This window comes from Manduca sexta, chromosome 27 (genome assembly GCF_014839805.1).
Source record: "Manduca sexta isolate Smith_Timp_Sample1 chromosome 27, JHU_Msex_v1.0, whole genome shotgun sequence".
Classification (NCBI taxonomy): domain Eukaryota; kingdom Metazoa; phylum Arthropoda; class Insecta; order Lepidoptera; family Sphingidae; genus Manduca; species Manduca sexta.
Window position 1 is genome coordinate 18,635,225 of NC_051141.1, and position 19,413 is coordinate 18,654,637.

General features: G+C 37.2%; 2 protein-coding genes across 10 annotated transcripts in view; one reads left to right on the forward strand and one right to left on the reverse strand.

The window, feature by feature from the left end:
- The window catches only part of LOC115440539 (protein bric-a-brac 2), a 39,078-nt gene extending 22,313 nt beyond the window's left edge, over window positions 1–16,765 (forward strand). For 6 of the 9 annotated variants that reach the window (XM_030164889.2, XM_030164891.2, XM_030164890.2 and 3 more), the window contains one exon: window positions 803–6,025. In XM_030164889.2, the coding sequence (XP_030020749.1) occupies window positions 803–1,572 (770 nt within the window). In that variant the 3' untranslated portion in view covers window positions 1,573–6,025. Of the gene's footprint in view, window positions 1–656; window positions 6,026–8,347; window positions 8,530–9,008; window positions 9,230–9,863 lie in introns of those variants that run through there. The other 3 variants (XM_037443827.1, XM_030164893.2, XM_030164892.2) reach the window with 3 other exon arrangements.
- LOC115440527 lies at window positions 15,987–17,774 on the reverse strand. The gene has a single exon (XM_037443829.1). It carries the CDS (start codon window positions 17,363–17,365, stop codon window positions 16,892–16,894), a length of 474 nt encoding a protein of 157 aa, XP_037299726.1. The 5' UTR covers window positions 17,366–17,774; the 3' UTR covers window positions 15,987–16,891.
- Window positions 17,775–19,413: the final 1,639 nt, after the last annotated feature.

Genomic DNA, 19,413 nt, shown 5'->3' on the forward strand with positions numbered 1-19,413 from the left:
ATCCGTGTGTGGCGTGGTGCCGCGCCTCGCGCCCCACGCCCGCGCTTCACACGTTCGTGTACATGCCGGGCCCGCCCCGCCACGCACCGCGTTCGTAACGACTAACATCTCACTAAACAACGGGGGGTGATAGATGCTTACATTTATTTTTATTTTTTTTTATTAATTTTCATTTATATTTAGAAGCGCATCCATTTTGTTTTCATTCTGTGACGTTTTATTGATCTTCCCTCCGGCGGGGCTGTCCCGCCACTCCCTGGATATGCATTTAACGTAGACACCTAGATATATTCAATGTTATTATTTTACTGCTTCCTTTTGTTCTATGCCTAACAAATACGAATCCATCGCATGAGTTCATACCACTTTACGTTTATTTGTATGCATAGTACAATTTTATGTTGGACTTTGTATGATGTTTTTGTATTTTATTTTTTTATTTGAATGGGATATTTGTTTACACACAAATATATTTTGTTATCCGAAATGCGCACCCACCCGCGGAGTGTCGCCGAACGAGTTCGCGTATCGCGTCGTCGCGTTTTCCGCTTTCCAGGGAAGGGAGATCAATGATACTAGATAAAGTCAATAAAAAAAGAAAGTAAATCTTGTTGCGTAGAGAATCTTATGACAAAACCATTTATCTCTCTTCCCAGGAGCACAGTGGAGTATGATGGAGCATGCTTATCCACGGTATACGAACGCGTGCATCGGCGGCGCGGGCCTGCAGCCTGATTCCGGCATGTACATGAACAACGTGATGGACCCAAATATGGACCCTGATATGAGCGATTACGGGCAGGGTATGGGCGTCGCCGGCCCCTCGCCGGGGCCCAGCTGCCTCGCGGAGAGCCAAGCGGCCCAGGAGCCGGCGCCGCCCGCGCAGACCAAGCGCCGCCGCGCCACCAACCCCCAATCCGAAGAGAATTTCCAGCGGGCACTCGAGGCTGTCCGCTTTGGTGGTATCGGGTTCTGCAAGGCTGCAAGAATGTTTGGCGTCAACAACCGTACTCTGTGGCTAGAGTACAAGAAGAAGGGGTACCCGAACAACAGGCCCAGTATCAAGAGCAGGATCAAGCGGGAGCATACTACCCCCCCACCGGAACAGAAAGAGGAGACGGCGCCGCCCGAGAGACAAATGGCTTTGATCTGTCCGCCACATTCCGTACCAGTAGGATTTATCGACAGTCGGCCTATCGACTTCCCTTTGCAAGGAGTCACCCATACTTCACCACTGAACATTTTGGGTGTGAATTTCAACGCGATACAATAGAACACGGCTTGCGCACCGTCAGCAGTCAGCGACACATATTCCTTGTGACCCGACTGGTCCGGCGCGCAGATGCCCATGCCAATGGCCGTGGTGCCGGTGCCGCTGCCGGTGCCGCTGTCGTTGGCGCCCTCGGGGCCGCCGACGCAGGCGGGCTCCCGCTGCGGGCCCGCGCCGGCGCCGCACACAGGCCAGAGTATCTATATGCACGGTTCGCTATGAACGTGGGCGGCTCCAACTGGTGCACCATGCGCTCGGCCCTGTTCACCGTCAGGAACAACGTCCTCGTGCAGCTCAAGTAAGCGGTGCGCGTGCAAGTGCGAATCGTCTCTTTGACTTTTGACTTCTCTTCATGTATCGACTTGTATGGACAGTGTCGTAGTTTTTGATCGTGGTAGTGGCCGCTCCCCGCGCCCTCTGCACGGGGCTGCGAAGTTGGATGTTTAGCCGTTAAGGTGTATGAAGCAATACGCTGTTGGTGCGATTTTTATTAATTTCGTAATTATTAAGATTTACTGTACGGCAGGCGTCGTTAGGCGACGTACATACTACTGCGAAGAGTTGCTCCGCATTTCGCTCACGTTAAGGCATTGTAAGCACGGGCGATTTGGTTAAGCGTGCTTGTTGAAGGCTGATTGACGGCAATCGTGGAACTTAAGGTTCCAAAGACTTGCTGATCAGTAAGTATGTATCAAATCTACTAGCACTAGTGTAAGCGCGCTGGTTCGGATGCGCCTGCGACGCGAGCGTCGGGCAATGCGTCACAATGCCATGAGTTAATTAAAATATTGTATTTTTGTAGATCTCAATAGAACGGTTAAGTTATCGAACGATATGTATTCGGTTATTATTCGCTTTAAAATGTGCACAATTTTTTTACCGTGAGTTGGAGAGTGCGATTCTCTAGACTATTCCCCAAATGCAATTTTGTTTTTCCAACGATTACTCTTTAATTAAGAGGTAAAAAGGTCTTTCTTATAATTTGCTTTATCTTCTAATTGACAACGGACAGTATTAGATGTTACCATAGCAAAAATATTTTTATAGGGTTACCTATTTTTTATCGACGCATATTACTATCTCACTATACCGTACATTTCGTTTATTTTTTCCTTAATTTACTTTTATTAAGGTTGAAATCGCGGTTCAAATTTTAAATAAAATCGTGACAGCTAGCGCGCTTTACTAACATACAAGCGATATGTTTGTAGCAATGATGATGAAGAATGAAGTGGATTTGTGCCCACAAAATCTTTCATATGTGGACATATGCTTCATGTTGCATAGGGAGTGCTATGGGCCGCACGCACCGTGGCAATACACTCGTACGATATCACGTGTTTGGAGAATAGTTCGGTGTCGCTTCGACATCTCACGGGGAATCGCAAGTGATACTATTGACATACAAATTGTATGTTACTGATTTTTGCAATGGATTAGTTTTAAGTGCCGCGTCTCTACTGCCAAGTTTAGTACAACCCCAATAATTTTTTACAAAAAATAATGAGAAAGAAGGCCCTAAGTATGATTTTATGCATATTTGCATGTCCGGTTTTTTTATATTTTTAAATATATTTTTTTTCGTACTTAGCGTACGTACCTAGCTCTGCCTATTCGAGTTTAGGTCTAAGAACACACACATTTGGTATTCTGAGTGTAAACTTGGCAGTGGAGACGGTAACTCTGCGTCAGGGCCTCCACGCGGCCTCACGTACCGATGGCAGGTTACAAACAGCTACCTCTATTTGTAAGTATTCAAATCTACATTATTTCCTTTTATAAAATGTTTTACGCGTTTTTTTTTGCCACCAAAAATGAATGAAGTATTATTTTTTACTTATACACATATCCAGTAGGTAGTTGTGACGTTTTGAGGTCTGTGTCTTGGGGGTGTATGATTTTAAATATATTTTTTTATATGCGTTTTAAGAATATTCTTACGTATATAATAGTTATTATGGATTGACAAAAAAAATTTTTTTGACGTTCTTTGTAAAAAGATATTTTGAATTATTATGATTAAAGATGTCTTTTTAACACGTGGATGTAATAAATATTATTTCGGTTCATACGCCTCTTTGATGCAGATTTTATTCATGCGAGATATATACTGGAGATTTAGTGTACTCGTTCGATTTTCTCCTCAACAGATTAGAAAACGGGGTGTGCACACAATACCTTAGACACAACAGCTCAAGTTTGATATTAGGTAATAAACCAGACAAGTCCAAGTTGGACTCGCGCACCGAGGGCTCCTTACAAACTAACTATTTTTTGTTATTTAAGTACATATTAGATTTTTTCTTTACATGTAAGACATTGCTTCTTGCCAAATTTCATGATTCTAGGTCAATTAGAAGTAACCTAGCGGTTTTGGTTCACTCGTGAAATCATAAATTATGCAACATAAACGTTGATTTACTAGTTTAATTTTTTTTTACAACTGAAAGAGAACCCACAGCCGAGATTTTGATATAATTTTTAACATGATATCTTTATTCGTTTCTTGGATAAGGGTCATGATCCTATAAAAGTTCCTTTTGATTTACGGAACTCCAAAAACATATCGCTTTTTAAAGGGTTTTTATTTCATGAAAATTAACTTGGGAAGTTGTCCCAGTATGTCAATTGTATAGACTGAAATTGTGCATTTGTACGTTTCTTAATCTGTGCGGGAAAACGAACGCCAATCATTGCTATTTCAAATGGCGGTGTACGAGCATGGCCGTAAGATACAGTATACATAATTATTATTGGATAAATAAATCATGGATTATATTATTGGTTGAAAAGTATGAAATTTTAATCATGGTTTGTCAATATATTGTGTTTTTATACATACTTATGTACGTGCGTGAAAACATTTGTGAATATAGTGCGCTTTGTACAGCATTCAGCATGTACGCCGCCATGAGACACTTCTCGTTTCTTCACTTAACATATTTTATCATATTGAAATAATTGCATTTATTAATTATATACGGGAATCGCCTAATGAGATATATTTAATCCAATAGCTTTAAAATATAAACATGCTCGTTCGCTTAAAACCGTGTACTTACTGTTTACGTTCGGTTATAATCACAATTTACTTTAACATCGTAATTCGTATACGTTTATTTTTTACAATTACTTTTTTTTTATACTATTTTACATTTCGTTGTAAAGAATTAAATTAAGTTGGTATAAGTTACCTACGAATCACATCACAAGCCCAGTGAGTTATGTTTGGTATGTATGTAATTGGTTGCTCTAGGTTCGTTGCGTAGGTTTGGCGGCCGGCGTCGGTCGGTCGCTCTAAGTCGGTAAAAATAATTTTCAATATATCATTAAAATATAATAGATCTCGTCTATGTATAGAATGTAGTTGCTAAGGCATTAATTGGTAATTATATGATGCATTTATAGTGTAGGCGATAAGGCCGTGTGTGCACAGGCGCGACTTAGGGGATCACAGAACGCCCTCCTCCCCCCCAGATTTTTCCGGCAGGATACTTAAATTTATAATTGGTTTTGTTGCTATATTACATTTTTTTATTTATCTTTATTCATTAAATCGTATTTGGTTTTGCTCTAAATCTGGGTCATTAAAAGAGTTTAATTAATTTTATTATCGTAATATTTCTTAAAATTACTATACAACATTTTCCATTCTCATAATATATATATAATTTAATTACATTGTAGACATAATAATGTATTCATCACAAGGCAATGTTTTAACATCACTATTAATTATGGATCTCTTCGGTCCCGCGGTGGAGTCCCGCGACGCCCCGCCGTCGGTGTGCACGCGGCCCTGTGTAACATAACATTACGGTGCCAGTATTGGTATTCTTATCCTAGCGTAAGTGTTACTTGGTCCGTGCGCGAGCGACAATCTTCTTTAGTGCGTCATATCTTCCACTCTCGTTGAAGCCCCTTGTATTCGGGCGTAAGTAGATATATCTATCAAAGAGACGATTGTTCATTAAATTGATGTGCCGAGGCGGCCCATTCTATTTTCTCTGTCGGGCCGCCGAGGTGCAGTGTCTGTACACATTTCATTCTCGGGGGGGGGGGGGGGTGTGGTTTTGGAAAGGTTTGTTTCGGGTGTGCACCGCGTCGGCTCTGTAGGGCGCCACTAGCGCCGCTGTCTCGCTCGCGCCGGACTGCCTTGTGATTGATAGACCCTGTCTGTAACAATGTATAAGTATTAATTTTCGTTTTATTCATTCGTCTAACGTAAGGAGTATTATATTTTTCTATTCGTCTAGAGTTTTACAACGATAAGTTTTTTCGTGTACGATCTCTGTATGTTTTTTTTGTCGACTGATTTTTTCCCCCCATGTATACTTAAAATTTTAACTGTAGTGTTAGTGTTAGACGCTGCGAAGCATGTTTTATGTAAATAAATGTATGTATATACACAGTAGGAGATCACTCTAGTACGCCGGGGCCGCGGCGCCCGCAGCGTGCGCGGCCTCCGTTCGCTATTATATCCAATGTCAGTGGTTCGATGTGCCATTACTCAATATCGTATGTGTTTTCTCTCATAATGTAAACTCGATCGGAACATGTTACCATGCAAAGTATTTCCGTGTCGTATAATCAATTGTGAAACATAGTGATGTGTATTCGATGTCGCGTACGCCGTTGTAATAGAACGCAATATTAATATTTTGGTATGATCCGCTCTGTAACTGGATGTAGACGTGCGTAGCACTACAATGTTCTATACCAAAATAATTTCAATAAATACTTCATTATTTTGTAGTTGTTTTGTTTCATTAACCCGTTTTGTTTGGAGTTAGTTTACACACGGTTCAGTTGACTGAAACCAAACTAACCTCTAGTAGTTTTTATTAGTATTTACATTTTTTGGTTGTAATTCACGTTGTGGGGCGCAACGTAGTTCGATAAAGACAATAGATAGAAATACCTTAGAAGCTGCTTACACCATCGACAAAGCATTCACAAATGTTCGCTTTAAATTTCATTCACAATAAACCATTGAAGTTAGTAGTCGCCTAAATAGCTAGTGCCGTACAAGACGTCTTTACACAATCGTTAACGCAAATTGAAAACAGAATCTATGAATTTATGATGACAACGGAGTCAGGCCCATTCATAACGTTAACGTTAACGATTATATAAGGGCATCTTGGTTACGGCAGTTGAGACCTAAATGTATACATGAAGTAAATACATTTGTACCTTAATTAAACCTGTGCAAATGAAATGAAAATGTTACTAATGTTTTTATTCATAAGATTCAATTTCAAAGGATTTATAGTTCACGAATCTTATTTTTACTAACATGAAATGTGTTACTAATGAATTGGACCTAATGTCAAAATGTTCCAAACCCACAAAGTACCCTAAATAAGTTAGTAATATCACGCAATTATTCCCAATGTGATATTATACTGTTCAGTAATACACGCCTTTCTATTTATATCTGACACAAAACGTATGTGTTAATCAAGTCATACATATCATAAATCTTTTTTATTTAGAAAAATTCAGCTGTAATAGATGCACAAAGGTTTAAAAGTAGTTTGTATTTGGCATAGCTCGGTCCAATCGCAGTATCGTAAGTAAATTAAACAAAAAACATCAAGTCTGTTTCAACCACATATCTTCGCAAACCAAATGTTTACCAAACAATGTTTATTTTCAAGTTGGTATACTCAACTTGTGTAGACATATCAAAATTCATTTCCAATAAAATTGACTAAAAACATCAAAATATGTATAGTTCACATTTTACTCACAACTAGCGCCATTGTCGTTATGAGACATTACCTCAACTACAACTGTACACTGACAACGCGCAAAATCATAAATTGTATCATTCATTTTATAGATGAGGGAAAAGCCTTAACGCCTACAAATATAATGATGCTCTAGATTCTGATCGGTTGGTTTTACTAGCCAGGGCACGTTGTGCATTCGTGAATATCTATAAAATATCTACGAAAAGGGCAGAGAAATTAAATAGGTACTATGTGTAATTATCGACATTCAAAAGTACCCAGACAGTAGAACTTATTATATACCTCTAAAGGAATCAGTTCATCTTGAGAAATAATTGATTTTATGTAAATCATTAGAGCCCCTTTGCAACATTGTAATACCAATACCTAGTACAAAAATATAGAAATCTGGGAAAGTTGCTTAATATTTCACTACATAAATAACTAATAATTAAAGTTAAACGGTTTATACACATAATAAAAATGTTTATTCTATAATGCATCTCTTGGGATCATGTCGAGGTAATTCTCTATAAAACCTGTGATACACAAGCCTAATAGTTGTATACAAGACTGAAAAGTCGGCCAGCCAATTACTGGCACATGTCATCTCTAATCACATAATGCCTCTTAAAAATTTGGATAGTAAGCAATAAACTTTAATGTTAGTAATAGAAATATTAAGAGAGCTATTTGCTTGCATTTGCTAGTTGCTAACACACTAACTGTAGGCATGTGTATCATGGGTTTGTACCAATTTTTCATTCAATTTAAATATTTATTATTATGTGACCTAAGGTGGAAAGTGGGTGATATCAATTTTGGAATATTTATTTCTATATATATTTTTTCATTAATAATACTTTCTGAGAGTTCATTTTGATTGGACAATAATTGTTTGTTTTGTCATACACACTCATCCAAATTTGCATGCGGTTATATTGCTATTTGTTATTGTGGGATTGTAACATGTATTTATTATCTCCTTACTTATGTAACCTAAAGCCTGGTTTACTCACATAAGAGGCGCGGGTAGAGAATATGGTGAAAAAACAATTATACGTCACTTATAACTATACAAGTTTAAGCGAAATTCCGAACAAGTTCCAATTAGTTATTTTCGCTTGTGCTACGTGAGAATGTAATGTAAGCCAGGCTTGGTTACTTCAAAAAACACCTGTTACCGATTAAAATACGTAAAATATTCGTTAATACAAAAATTATAATCTTGCACCCCGGAGCCAAACATTTACAAATACGTCCTTTATTGGGCGTCGAAGCTCCACCTCCCAGCTTTTTCACCTCCTGATCAGCAAGGTTTATTTATCCATTCCGATAGTGTCAGCAGAGTGCGGCGCGCCGTCTGGCCTGAAGATTCGGCGGTCGAAACACTTCAAGCGTCAGAACCGCGTGCCGGACGAGCGCGAGGTGCGCAAGCAGTGCTCCGAGCCGTCCGCGCCGCACGCGCCGCCGCCCACGCTGCAGAAACACGAGTCCTACCCGCAGTACGCCGCTGCCAAGGTACCGCACAATTTATACTAGGGACTTTCCTGCCCTCACATCCATCACTACAACTCCTGTAAGCCAGGATCAGCAGTGGCACGCATTATCACCGAGCGGTGAAGCTCTGCGAGTCTCAGGGAAAACATACGTCATTATCATGAAACGAAATCAATCAAATAGAAAGATAGGGAGGAGTTGGAAATGTTAATTGTCCACTTCCCACCATAGCCAAGCGGGTGACAAAATAATGAATTAAGGAGGCGTTTTAACCTCAAGGATAGGGACGTTTACAACTAGATAAGCTAGTTATAAAGCACCACGGATAGTATTAAAAGAAAGGGACCTACCACATGAGCTGTTATATTTGATCACTATAGGCATGTCAGAAACGCCGGAAAGCACGAAAATTCCGTCTAGTGTACAATTTATACTAGCTGTACAACGGTCATTAGCTGCATAAATGTACAAATCCAGAGTTATCATAGTGTCGTTTACAGAGTCGCCGACCGAAGCTCCCTGACCGGGAAGTGGGTTCGTTGTTGATCCGCGCGGTGACTGTGATCGACCGGCAGGCGTCGGCCGCGTCGACGGCGTCGTTCGACAGCGACACGACGGCGACACAGCGCGCGAGCCACACGCCCGCCGTGCGCTCCGGCCCGCCACTCAGCTGCAACTTCTGCTGGAACACGGTTGATGAGTGCGGCAGGATATTGCGCAGGTGACTCAATGTTCGCTTATTTTGTACCTATTCATATCTTAAAATTACTTTAATAATAATTGTACATTTTATAGTATTGTAGCCAGTGTGATTAATGGACATAATGAGACTTAACATCTCATGTCTCAGGATGGAATACTAAACAATACTTTGTAATCCAAGGTGTTGGATGGTGTTTCTACAGTTTATTTATGGTCAGTCGTATCGCTTACCATCAGGCGACCGGCAAGCTCGTCTCGTCATTTAAAGCGATAAAAAATAACTTATGGCCGAATTCAATAAATAATTTCAATCTAAATCTTCGAAAATAAATTATAATATTGTATAAGCGTGTCAATTTTATTCTGATTGGTGTATTTTTTGACTGATCGAAAACAGCATTTAAAATTGTTTATTGAAACCTTTCTTCTAAAAGTAGAAGGGTTGATACATAATATTGTAAATTAACAAAATTACTGAACACATATATGACGAGACATAGTTTTATTGAACGAATGAATAAATTCTTCATACTTGGTTCTATTTTATCTAATCGCATGCGTTTTGGTACTGTTACACCAATATCACCCGTCAGCTAAACATAATAAGATTGTCTTTTATTCACCTTTGGGTGTAATCCCATATTTCTCCACAGGAAGACCCAGTACCACTGCCCGGAGTGCCGCACGAATCTGTGCATCGTGCCATGCTTCCACGAGTACCACGAGGGCCCCGAGGACGCCGCCGCCAACGCGAGGTGAACCGCACGCCAGGGACCATGTGTTAGTTAAATAGCAGGTTAGTTGCGTTCCACTGTTCGTGTCTGCATAGACGGAATAAGATGACGATTCGGGATGTTTGGGTGATATATATTATGTCTTGGAATTATAAGTGATTGGAGGTTGATTAGGTAATTTATCTATATTGTAGAGTTTTCTAGCAACCAAATAAATTTACATTGACGCGTTTGTGATTCTGAGATGGGTTAACACGAGAAAGGCTTTATCGATTTCATTTTGAAGGGATAAACTCCTGTTAATTTGTTTTTGTGTGAACTTGCGATATGCTGATAGTGTTAAAATTGTTTTGAAGATAAATAATAAAAATATATATGGTTTTGGTTATTATTGTTGCTTAATTGCGCCTTAAAGTAAAAGTAAGATTATATAAATGTGTATTGTATTTTGTGATATTTTTTATCATATTGACCAGGAAGCGTATATACCTTATATTATACCTTATATTAGAAAGCGAATTTATATCCAGACGTATAATTACATTAATATGTTGCAGTGAAATGTCGATGCACGTGTAATCGGGTTGAGTAGCCGAGGCGCGTGGAATATCTTTAGTTTTATGTGAAAGCCAACATCTCCGTTATCGCCCGCTATGTCCGCACGGATGGGACTGAACGCAGCTAACTGCACGTTTATTTATCGTGATATCAAATTTATATTAAGGTTTCCGTGGCCATGGATGTTTATTAAAATTGTTTTATCTCTCGTGTCAAAGCCTAGGGGCGTTCTTGCATTTCATGTGGTGCGAACGACATTATGTCGAAATATCATATCGAATGACGATAGTAGCTTGAGCAATATTGTCGAAGTTTAACGTGTTTGTACACGTTTTTTTATTATTAATATACTATCTAATTGTCTGTGTGTTGTAAATAATATGTAAATAGTTGTCTCGAACTTCAATGAAATTGATGTTCGGCTTGGTCCATGATTTTGTATAGAGATATATTTTTGTATATTTAAGCTAATGATCTATTATAATGTCTACGCATTTCTGGCGCAATTGGTGTTTTTTGACAACGTCCATTTACGTTTCTCAGTGGACGTCATAACACGTCACAGGAGTAAAAAGTATCGTGAACATTTTTTTTATTTTGTTTAATTATATAAAAAGAAGTTATGTTGTGGCGTTTTTAATTTTATTTATAAGTGTTGACATAATCATTTGATTTAGATTCTGTGTTGAAATTTATTCAGAAGTTATTTTTTTTTAACATGAATGGACATGTCATGATAATTTAAAGATATGTATAGCCGCGATTGTCTATTTTAAAACAAAACGTCTACTATATATTACTAATATCAATCTATTATCCTACTTATACATATGTAGTTACCTATGTGAGTGATAACATGACTTCGAGATAGGGTTGCCATCAGAGAGAAAATGTATATAATAATACAAAATGTACACTTGTAGTATTTTAAGACTGTTCGAATTTAGGACGTATTTACTACAGAGTTGGGGAGAAGGAGACACATTGGTACACATAACATATATATTTAAAAATCATAAAAAATGTCCGCTCTATATTTTTTCTCTTATAGCTGACCCGACAGACGTTGTCCTGTCTCAACTATGTATGCATGCGCGCATTCTGCCGATCACTGACAGTTCTTTCAAACCACTGACAGTTATGTAAAATTAATATTGTCGTTAAGTTTTCTTAAATTTTCTAATTTTCCGCATAATTTTTTTAAATTTTTTCTTTCATAAGAACCTTCTCCTGACAAACACAACAAAAAAAATTTTGTAAAACGGTCCAGCTGTTCACGCGTGATGGCGTGACTAAGGGAAATAGGGATTCATATTTATATATATAGATTCACATATGCCACATGTTTATGAATGATTTTTATTAATAATCCAATGTGCCCCCATCTCCCTTATATTATTCTTAAATTCGGCCATGCGTTGACTGTTTCTCTAATGTTAATTATAGACATGGATTATCAATCGTCCGGTACTATCGGTTAAATGATAATTGATCATTTGCCCCTCATTGGTACGCTACTGTTTCACTGATATAACAAATCTGGAATATACATGCTGCTAATAATCAAGCTTATGTACTTATTAATAAAATACATTTTCATTGGCAATTTCTACCGAGCCTTGTCGAATTTAAAAGCTAAAGTGATTCAAACGAACTGTGGAGCATAGGCTATTTATGGATTAAAAGTTTATTAGCGAGAAATAAAACGTGCATTTAAATTAATTGAGACATCTTAAAGTAAGAATTTGAACATTAAACTAAACGATTTTTTTTCTGTTTAGCAACATCGCGATCATCTCCTCCCTCAGGGATTAAAACCTTGGCAAACAAAAATATATATTTGATCATTTAGGATTTTATAAAAAAATAATTATATGTTATTAGAAAAATAGCCTTGTGTCCTATGTCACAAAATTATTTTAAAAAGTAGATTCTTGTGCTTGGTAGCATGTGTTTCCAGACATTATATATACTTTTGATGACAGTCGTTATATTTCAATAGTTTAATTACCAAAATTAGTCCAATCAGTCCAAAAATGTGTTTATAAGTAATTGAAAGCAATCAAATAAGTATTTTTATGGAAACCATTTACTATAGTTTTTCACGATTTTCTACTCGCTTCATTAGAATCACTCCGGGTCAAACCCATAAGGCACGTTCTACAGCTTTATCTAAAAGAGCGAGTCTGTGTGCCTTTCGCTCAACTGTATAGATCTATATATATGCAAGTTTTTACTGGCCGTTAACGGCTTTGTTACCTATAGTGCCCTTTAGATATCCTTAGTGTCCCTCGATTGGGACCATTCCCCTAATAAGGAGCTATTTAATCCATTATATTATGTAAGATATAATATGGATGGAAATTTTAATGATGAAACAAGAAAAGGGACGTTTTCCATAAAAGCGTCAACTTTAATCGTTGAAATATATTTTACATGTTATAGTGTTAACGAAATTATGAATTTCTTGATTGAAATGTACTTTTAAAGTACCCAGGATTGTCCTCATGAAATTATAAAAAATTATCCATCTTTGAAATTTAACAATTATTAAAAGTTTCATATTCTATTAGGGAATGGGTATGTGAGATTAAATTGGCCATACCTAAAACAAACCTTGGGTTTAAAATATTGTTGATCAAAATTATACAGGGTGTTAATTATTTTTGTACATTAAAAATCTATATATGGTACAATCAATATTTAAAAATCATAGTTTTCAAAAGTCTATCTACTTCCTAAAATATAATAGATTATACTTTCTGAAAAACATTAGGCCATAAGATTCAAGATACTGTTACTATGATGATAAAAGTTTAAATTCCTATTTGTACCAGGCTGTGCCAATTTGATTCTTATATCCGTTGTAAGCGAAATAATATATCAGATTTGTCTTTGTTATATAGATATTACATTTCTACATAAATGAGTGTAAGCAATAGGTTCAACTAGGTTTATTTAAACTGTTTTCTCAGTGACTAATTCTGATGCAGTCGCTGGGAAATGAGCTTACGTTAAAATATAAAGGGTACCTATAGCGAATTATTGACTATCGGGAATAAAAATGTTATAACAATTATACCTTTGGCTAATGCACATATATATAATGTTGACATATCATATACATGGTTACATTTAAATGTATTTACATTTTTTACTTGTGGGTAGAGTCGTAGCTTCGGGTATTCTATTATAGTCCAGTGAAATAGGATTTACCCTCGGAATGAAGACTGATGGGGGGAAAAGCGTTGACTCCGTCGATAATATAACAAAATATTGCTCAAAAAATAAATTAGAAATTTTTATGCTCAATTTCATAGTAATTAATCTTTTTGATGCATAAGCAAGATTTTGGTCAAGTTAAGGGCCCTTTGGACATTATTCCGTCGAGTGACTTTTGACCCGATGCTCGGGCCAAAAAGATCTACGCTAATTACCCTGTTGTTGTTCATTTCGAGTCTTGTTTTCAACCTTATTTCACTGTTATTAAATATTATTATATTATTAAATTGTAGTGATTTTAAAGTCACGTCTCGTCTATCAGATAGTCGACTTATTGTGCTATCGAACTTTGTACATAGGCCTTTTGGACTCAGTCAGTCAATATTGAAGATTTTATATATAATTAGTAGGTTGTTGTGTTAGCTTTTCGCGATTTGCCACAACTTGCTGTCTGCCACAATCTTCGTATTCAGTTAAATAGAATGTGTATATTTGTGACCGAAAGGCTAGAATTCGTGGCTGTACCACTTTTTATAGTTTTCTTTAGTAGATTAGACGAGGACAAATGTAGATAATGCCATCTTTAGAGATTTTCATATAATGTCATAGTTAAGATCTCTGTATAAATAAACGGTGTTTTAAGAAACTGTGTCGAAGAATCGATAAATGAGAGATATGTGTATGAATATTTTATAAAGTTGACGGTGATGCAGCTAAGCGTAAGGCGCAATGGGCAGGGAATTTGCTGTGGTCGTTAAGGACTATATTCACTAGACATCGCTGAACGCCTAAGAAAATTTGATAACCATGATTGTAAGGTTTGATGCCCATTTTATGTTGGATCATGTTTTACAGTTTAAATTTCTGTAGCTTCAATTCATCCATTAAATTCAGATACTTTAGAATTCTCAAACAATCCCTTATATTTCAGGGCCCGTTGCGCCTTCGTTTCTTCTCTAGCCGCGGTGCTGATTATTGTACAGTTTTCTAGTGGGATTTTTCAGTGGAGAAGCTCAGATATTAGTAGTTTATATCGACGTGATATTTAGTAACGTAGTATGGTTCTAGGACGTGCAATAACGTTCAAATATATAGTTAAGTGAAGAATTTTCTGACTATATGTAATTTGTGTAAACGATTCAAAGTTATTGTCGTTTCTGTGTTAATAGTTTATGAATTCTCTTTATAGCTTAACCATGTGTTGTAAAAATTACTTGAATATGGACTCAATGAAATATACTATAAAGAAATACATCCATTAGTCGACGCCTAGGTACGTCTTGTGTCGTGGGTATCACGTTCCCACTACGTCTAAATGCCAACCTAATAATATATTCATGTGAACCAATATTTTATTTGGCTATGAGGAACGAATTCGCAGTATATTTCATACAAACGATTTGTGTTTTTGTAACGTTTAAGCCATGTGCCAACAAGCGATGTAATTTTCATTTTGTTTCGCTTTTCCGCACTGCACTCGCGTAATGTAATCAATAGGTACAGTCAGTGTAACATGTTATTTCTTCAAATTGTGTCATTACGCTTAAGAAGCAGTGGTATACCATTATAATGCAGTAGATATTGTATAATAAAACACTTATAGATGTTGTAAGACTTAATGGACGTGGAAAAATGTTTACGTTTTGAGACTGCAGATGAAGTGACGAATAGGATCTTAAAAAGGCCCTTATTTGTGAAAATTTTACTATAATTTTTATCAGAAAAGAAATTTTCTTTAATTTCTGTCTACGTCCAAACAATGCATATTAATATATTAACGGAAGCACCTTTTTTAAAAAAAAACAATAGTGCCTATGACGTATTATAATATATTGACGCCGTGATACATATGCGCTCACCTTGGTTTACAATAGGTGCATAAAAGATGAACGTAAACGTTGTACTTCATTATAGCGGAAGACTGGTTTATATATCTCGCGTTAGAAAAAAATCGTCAATGTGCATGCACCCTTATATAAACTAAACATTTTTTGGCAACGCTCAGTTATTAGTGATGTCATCGTCACTGACTGTAAGAGGTTACTGTCTTATGTACTATTTTTATGAGACCAATAATGACGCTGGTTAGTAAGGCAAGCCACTAACATTTTTGTATGCAATTAAATAAGATGATTGGTGCAAATGGCTTTACCAAGCACCACTTATCAGTCATTTTATTCAAATGGGCTTCATGACACCGCACTCCTCTAGTCGCCGCGAGATGTTAGTTGTGGATATCAAAATGAACAGAAAAATACAGTGGAATTTACCAAAACATTTATGTGGCTGCTTACTTAGCCAAACACACTTGAACATACAAAAACATGTCAGACTATCATCTAAGGCTCCATTTTAACAATGTTTGAGTAAACGCTTATCGTCATGGATAATATAGTGCGCCTAAATACAAAAGTCGAACTCCCAAATCAATGGTGAACAAAATAGTATATGCATTAATTGTCGGATAAAACTTACTAGAACATATAAAACAGTCTCTTAGACAAATAGTAAAGTTTTCCAAGAAACATCATAAAATGGTATATTGTCAATCAATTCTTTCAATTTTTTTTATATTGGCATTGTGTAAATGGTTCTCAATTTAAGGTGGGTATTACATTTGTAAATTTTTCTCACAAAAGTCGCGAAAATTGAACGTTTTTCGCTTATATGGTTGGGAAGTTTTAGTAAATATATATTTTTTCGTAACTTACACTTCTAAAACTAATAAATGTAATGCCCGCCAAAGTGAAAGCTATAGCTCTGTATTCATATGAACAGCAAGCGTGAGAATCTGTCTCACCCGAGGCTGCTCAATCGGTCGCATGGCAAGTCGTATTGGTCGTTTACCTTAAGCCGAGGCTCGCCTGGATATAAAGCTTGTGTTGGTGCTGAGGCTGCTCCTCTGAATACTAGCGACGCTGGCTGTGTTGTGGTCGCTCTTTGTAGTTTATACGGGATACTCGAAGTGATAGATTTGAAAGGAAATTGAAGTTATCGATATGGAAACATTTTTATCGTTTAAATAAATCTCTCATTTTGTATGCAATTGTTTTATTTTTTTCACATGAATTTGGTTAATAAAAGTATAAAAGCTTGTATTCTCACATATTGATCGTTTAAGCTGTGTACACTAACATAGATATCAAATAGTATTCCACACCTCGGAGCTAAAATCCCTTATTATGGTTCACCGCCCTAAGATCTTTGAACAGATAGAGCGAGGTCAGATTTTTTGTTTCCTCAGTATCTAGCGGCTGTCTGGTGACCTTCATCTTCATGCCAGGTCTCTTCTCTCCCCAAATATCAATTATAGACCTTATCTCCTGATTGGTGTCGGCGTGTAAAACTATCAAAACTGTTTGTGAGCCTATCCCGCCGTCCCTGATGGTGGCGCTCGCTCCACAAGACCTGGTCGCCAGGTTGTCCACGTGAATGTATCTGATGATGTACCCTGGAAAGTAATTTTCGTAGACGTAGACCTGGCCTTCGCTGATGGAGACAGGCGTGTTCTCTACGACGGCGGAGTCCATGTGTCTGAGATTGCTTTTCCACATGCCGACTTCGAGAGGCATTTTGTTCACTTCGCAGAATATTCTGGATTCAACCGCCAGTATCGAAGCGAGGAGGACTATCAACATCATGTTGCTGGTGAGACTAAACCACTAATGCGAATGAATTGTGCAACAACGCACCTGCGGCCATTGTGCAAACACAATACAAAGATAAGTACGTCGCTTGTAATCGGAATGAGGGACATGGAATTATGATCTTTTTTTAAATGGCACTTCAGTCGTTATGGTGCATTAACGTGATTTTCTACTAGTTCAATATATCGAGCGTGTTCAATGTATCAGACGTAGTTAGCAGAAGAAAATATTGCCAGTAGAGCACTTACCGGGTAGGGGCCTTGTGAGTAACCAGGGCCAAGTAGAACTAAAAGTATTCTATTATATTTTTATAAGTATGCTCTTTGATTTTATTAAACACTAGCTTTTGCCCGCGGCTCCGCCCGCGTGTTAAAGTTTTTCGGGCTAAAGTTTTCCGTTATAAAAGTCACGCTATATATTTTCCCGGGAGCCTATGTTCTTCCCAGGGTCTCAAACTGTCTCCATACCAAATTTTATCCTAATACGTTGGGTAGTTTTTGAGTTTAACACGTTCGGGCAGACCGATGCAGCGGGGGACTTTGTTTTATGATATATTTTTGTAGAACTTTTTAAGAGGAACAATCCCGTCATACATTATTGTTGCATAACTTTAACTGTTTACTCAGCGCACGCAACAGAAGCTCCCAAAACTAATAAATTACTAATAAATTGTCCCCGTTTTTGCATCATTTTTTGTTTCATTATTGCTCCGCTCCTATTGGTCATAGCGTGACGATATATAACCTATAGCACTCCAGGAACAAAGGGCTATCCAACACAAAAATATTTTTTCAGTTTGAACCGGTAGTTCCTGAGATTAGCCATTACTGCTCTGCTCCTATTGGTCATAGCGTGATGATATATAGCCTATAGCACTTCACAAACAAAGGGCTATCCAATACAAAATGATTTTTTTAGTTGAACCGGTAGTTCCTGAGATTAGCCATTATTGCTCTGCTCCTATTGGGTATAGCGTGATGATATATAGCCTATAGCACTCCACGAACAAAAGGCTATCCAACGCAAAAAGAATTTTTCAGTTTGGACCGGTAGTTCCTGAGATTAGCCATTACTGCTCCGCTCCTGTTGGGTATAGCGTGATGATATATAGCCTATAGCACTCCACGAACAAAGGGCTATCCAACGCAAAAATAATTTTTCAGTTTGGACCGGTAGTTCCTGAGATTAGCGCGTTCAAACAAACAAACAAACAAACTCTTCAGCTTTATATAATAGTATAGAAGTATAGATTACTATAATGTTATTTACGAAAATCAAACTGCAATAGAAGCCCAACATAGCCCTGGTAAACACATCATAAAGAAAGAAATAAAAACATAATATAATTTCATATATTTATACAATGAATATCACTAACATTAAACCTAGTGTAGGACCGCGGCGGCGCTCGCGAGCGTGCACTCATACGTTAGAGTTCCGCAAGACCTTATAATTTACACAATTTAAAAACATCCTAAAACGAAACAAATTTAAACATTTCGCCGTATTATATAATCAAGCACCTTTTAGTTAATTTAACGCCAATTGTTAACAATTAAGTCGCACGTCACCACAGTATGTCAATAGACGAGTCGTAAAGTTCATTAGAAAAGATATGTAAAATTGTTTGTTTCTTATTTTACTAAAAGTTACGTACAAACCGACACAAGTGTACAAATTTAATACAAAAGTGCTGTAAATATTAAATTGAAGTGTTTCGTACATCGAAATTGGACAATATCAACTTGTGAGATCCGCGAAGAGATTCAATATTTGACAAGTGTAATAAAACAGTGTATGAAAATTGGTAAGCTCGAGTAATTTGAAAGATACGTATATAATAGAAGACTCACGATTACACTCCAGAACAGCAACTCGTATAGGAATTAGATGCCGCATGGATCTGAACACATGGTCATGAGAGAACGCGAGGACAATAACGGCCTAACAGACTGTTACTCATGTCTACATCGGAAGAATATCACACTGCAAAAATGACCTTAATTCATTTTGTATAAAGACGATAATCAAATAAATAAAAC

Excerpts from the sequence above, each read along its gene's own strand:
- LOC115440527 (XM_037443829.1), bottom strand. The coding sequence starts at position 17,365 with ATGATGTTGATAGTCCTCCTCGCTTCGATACTGGCGGTTGAATCCAGA.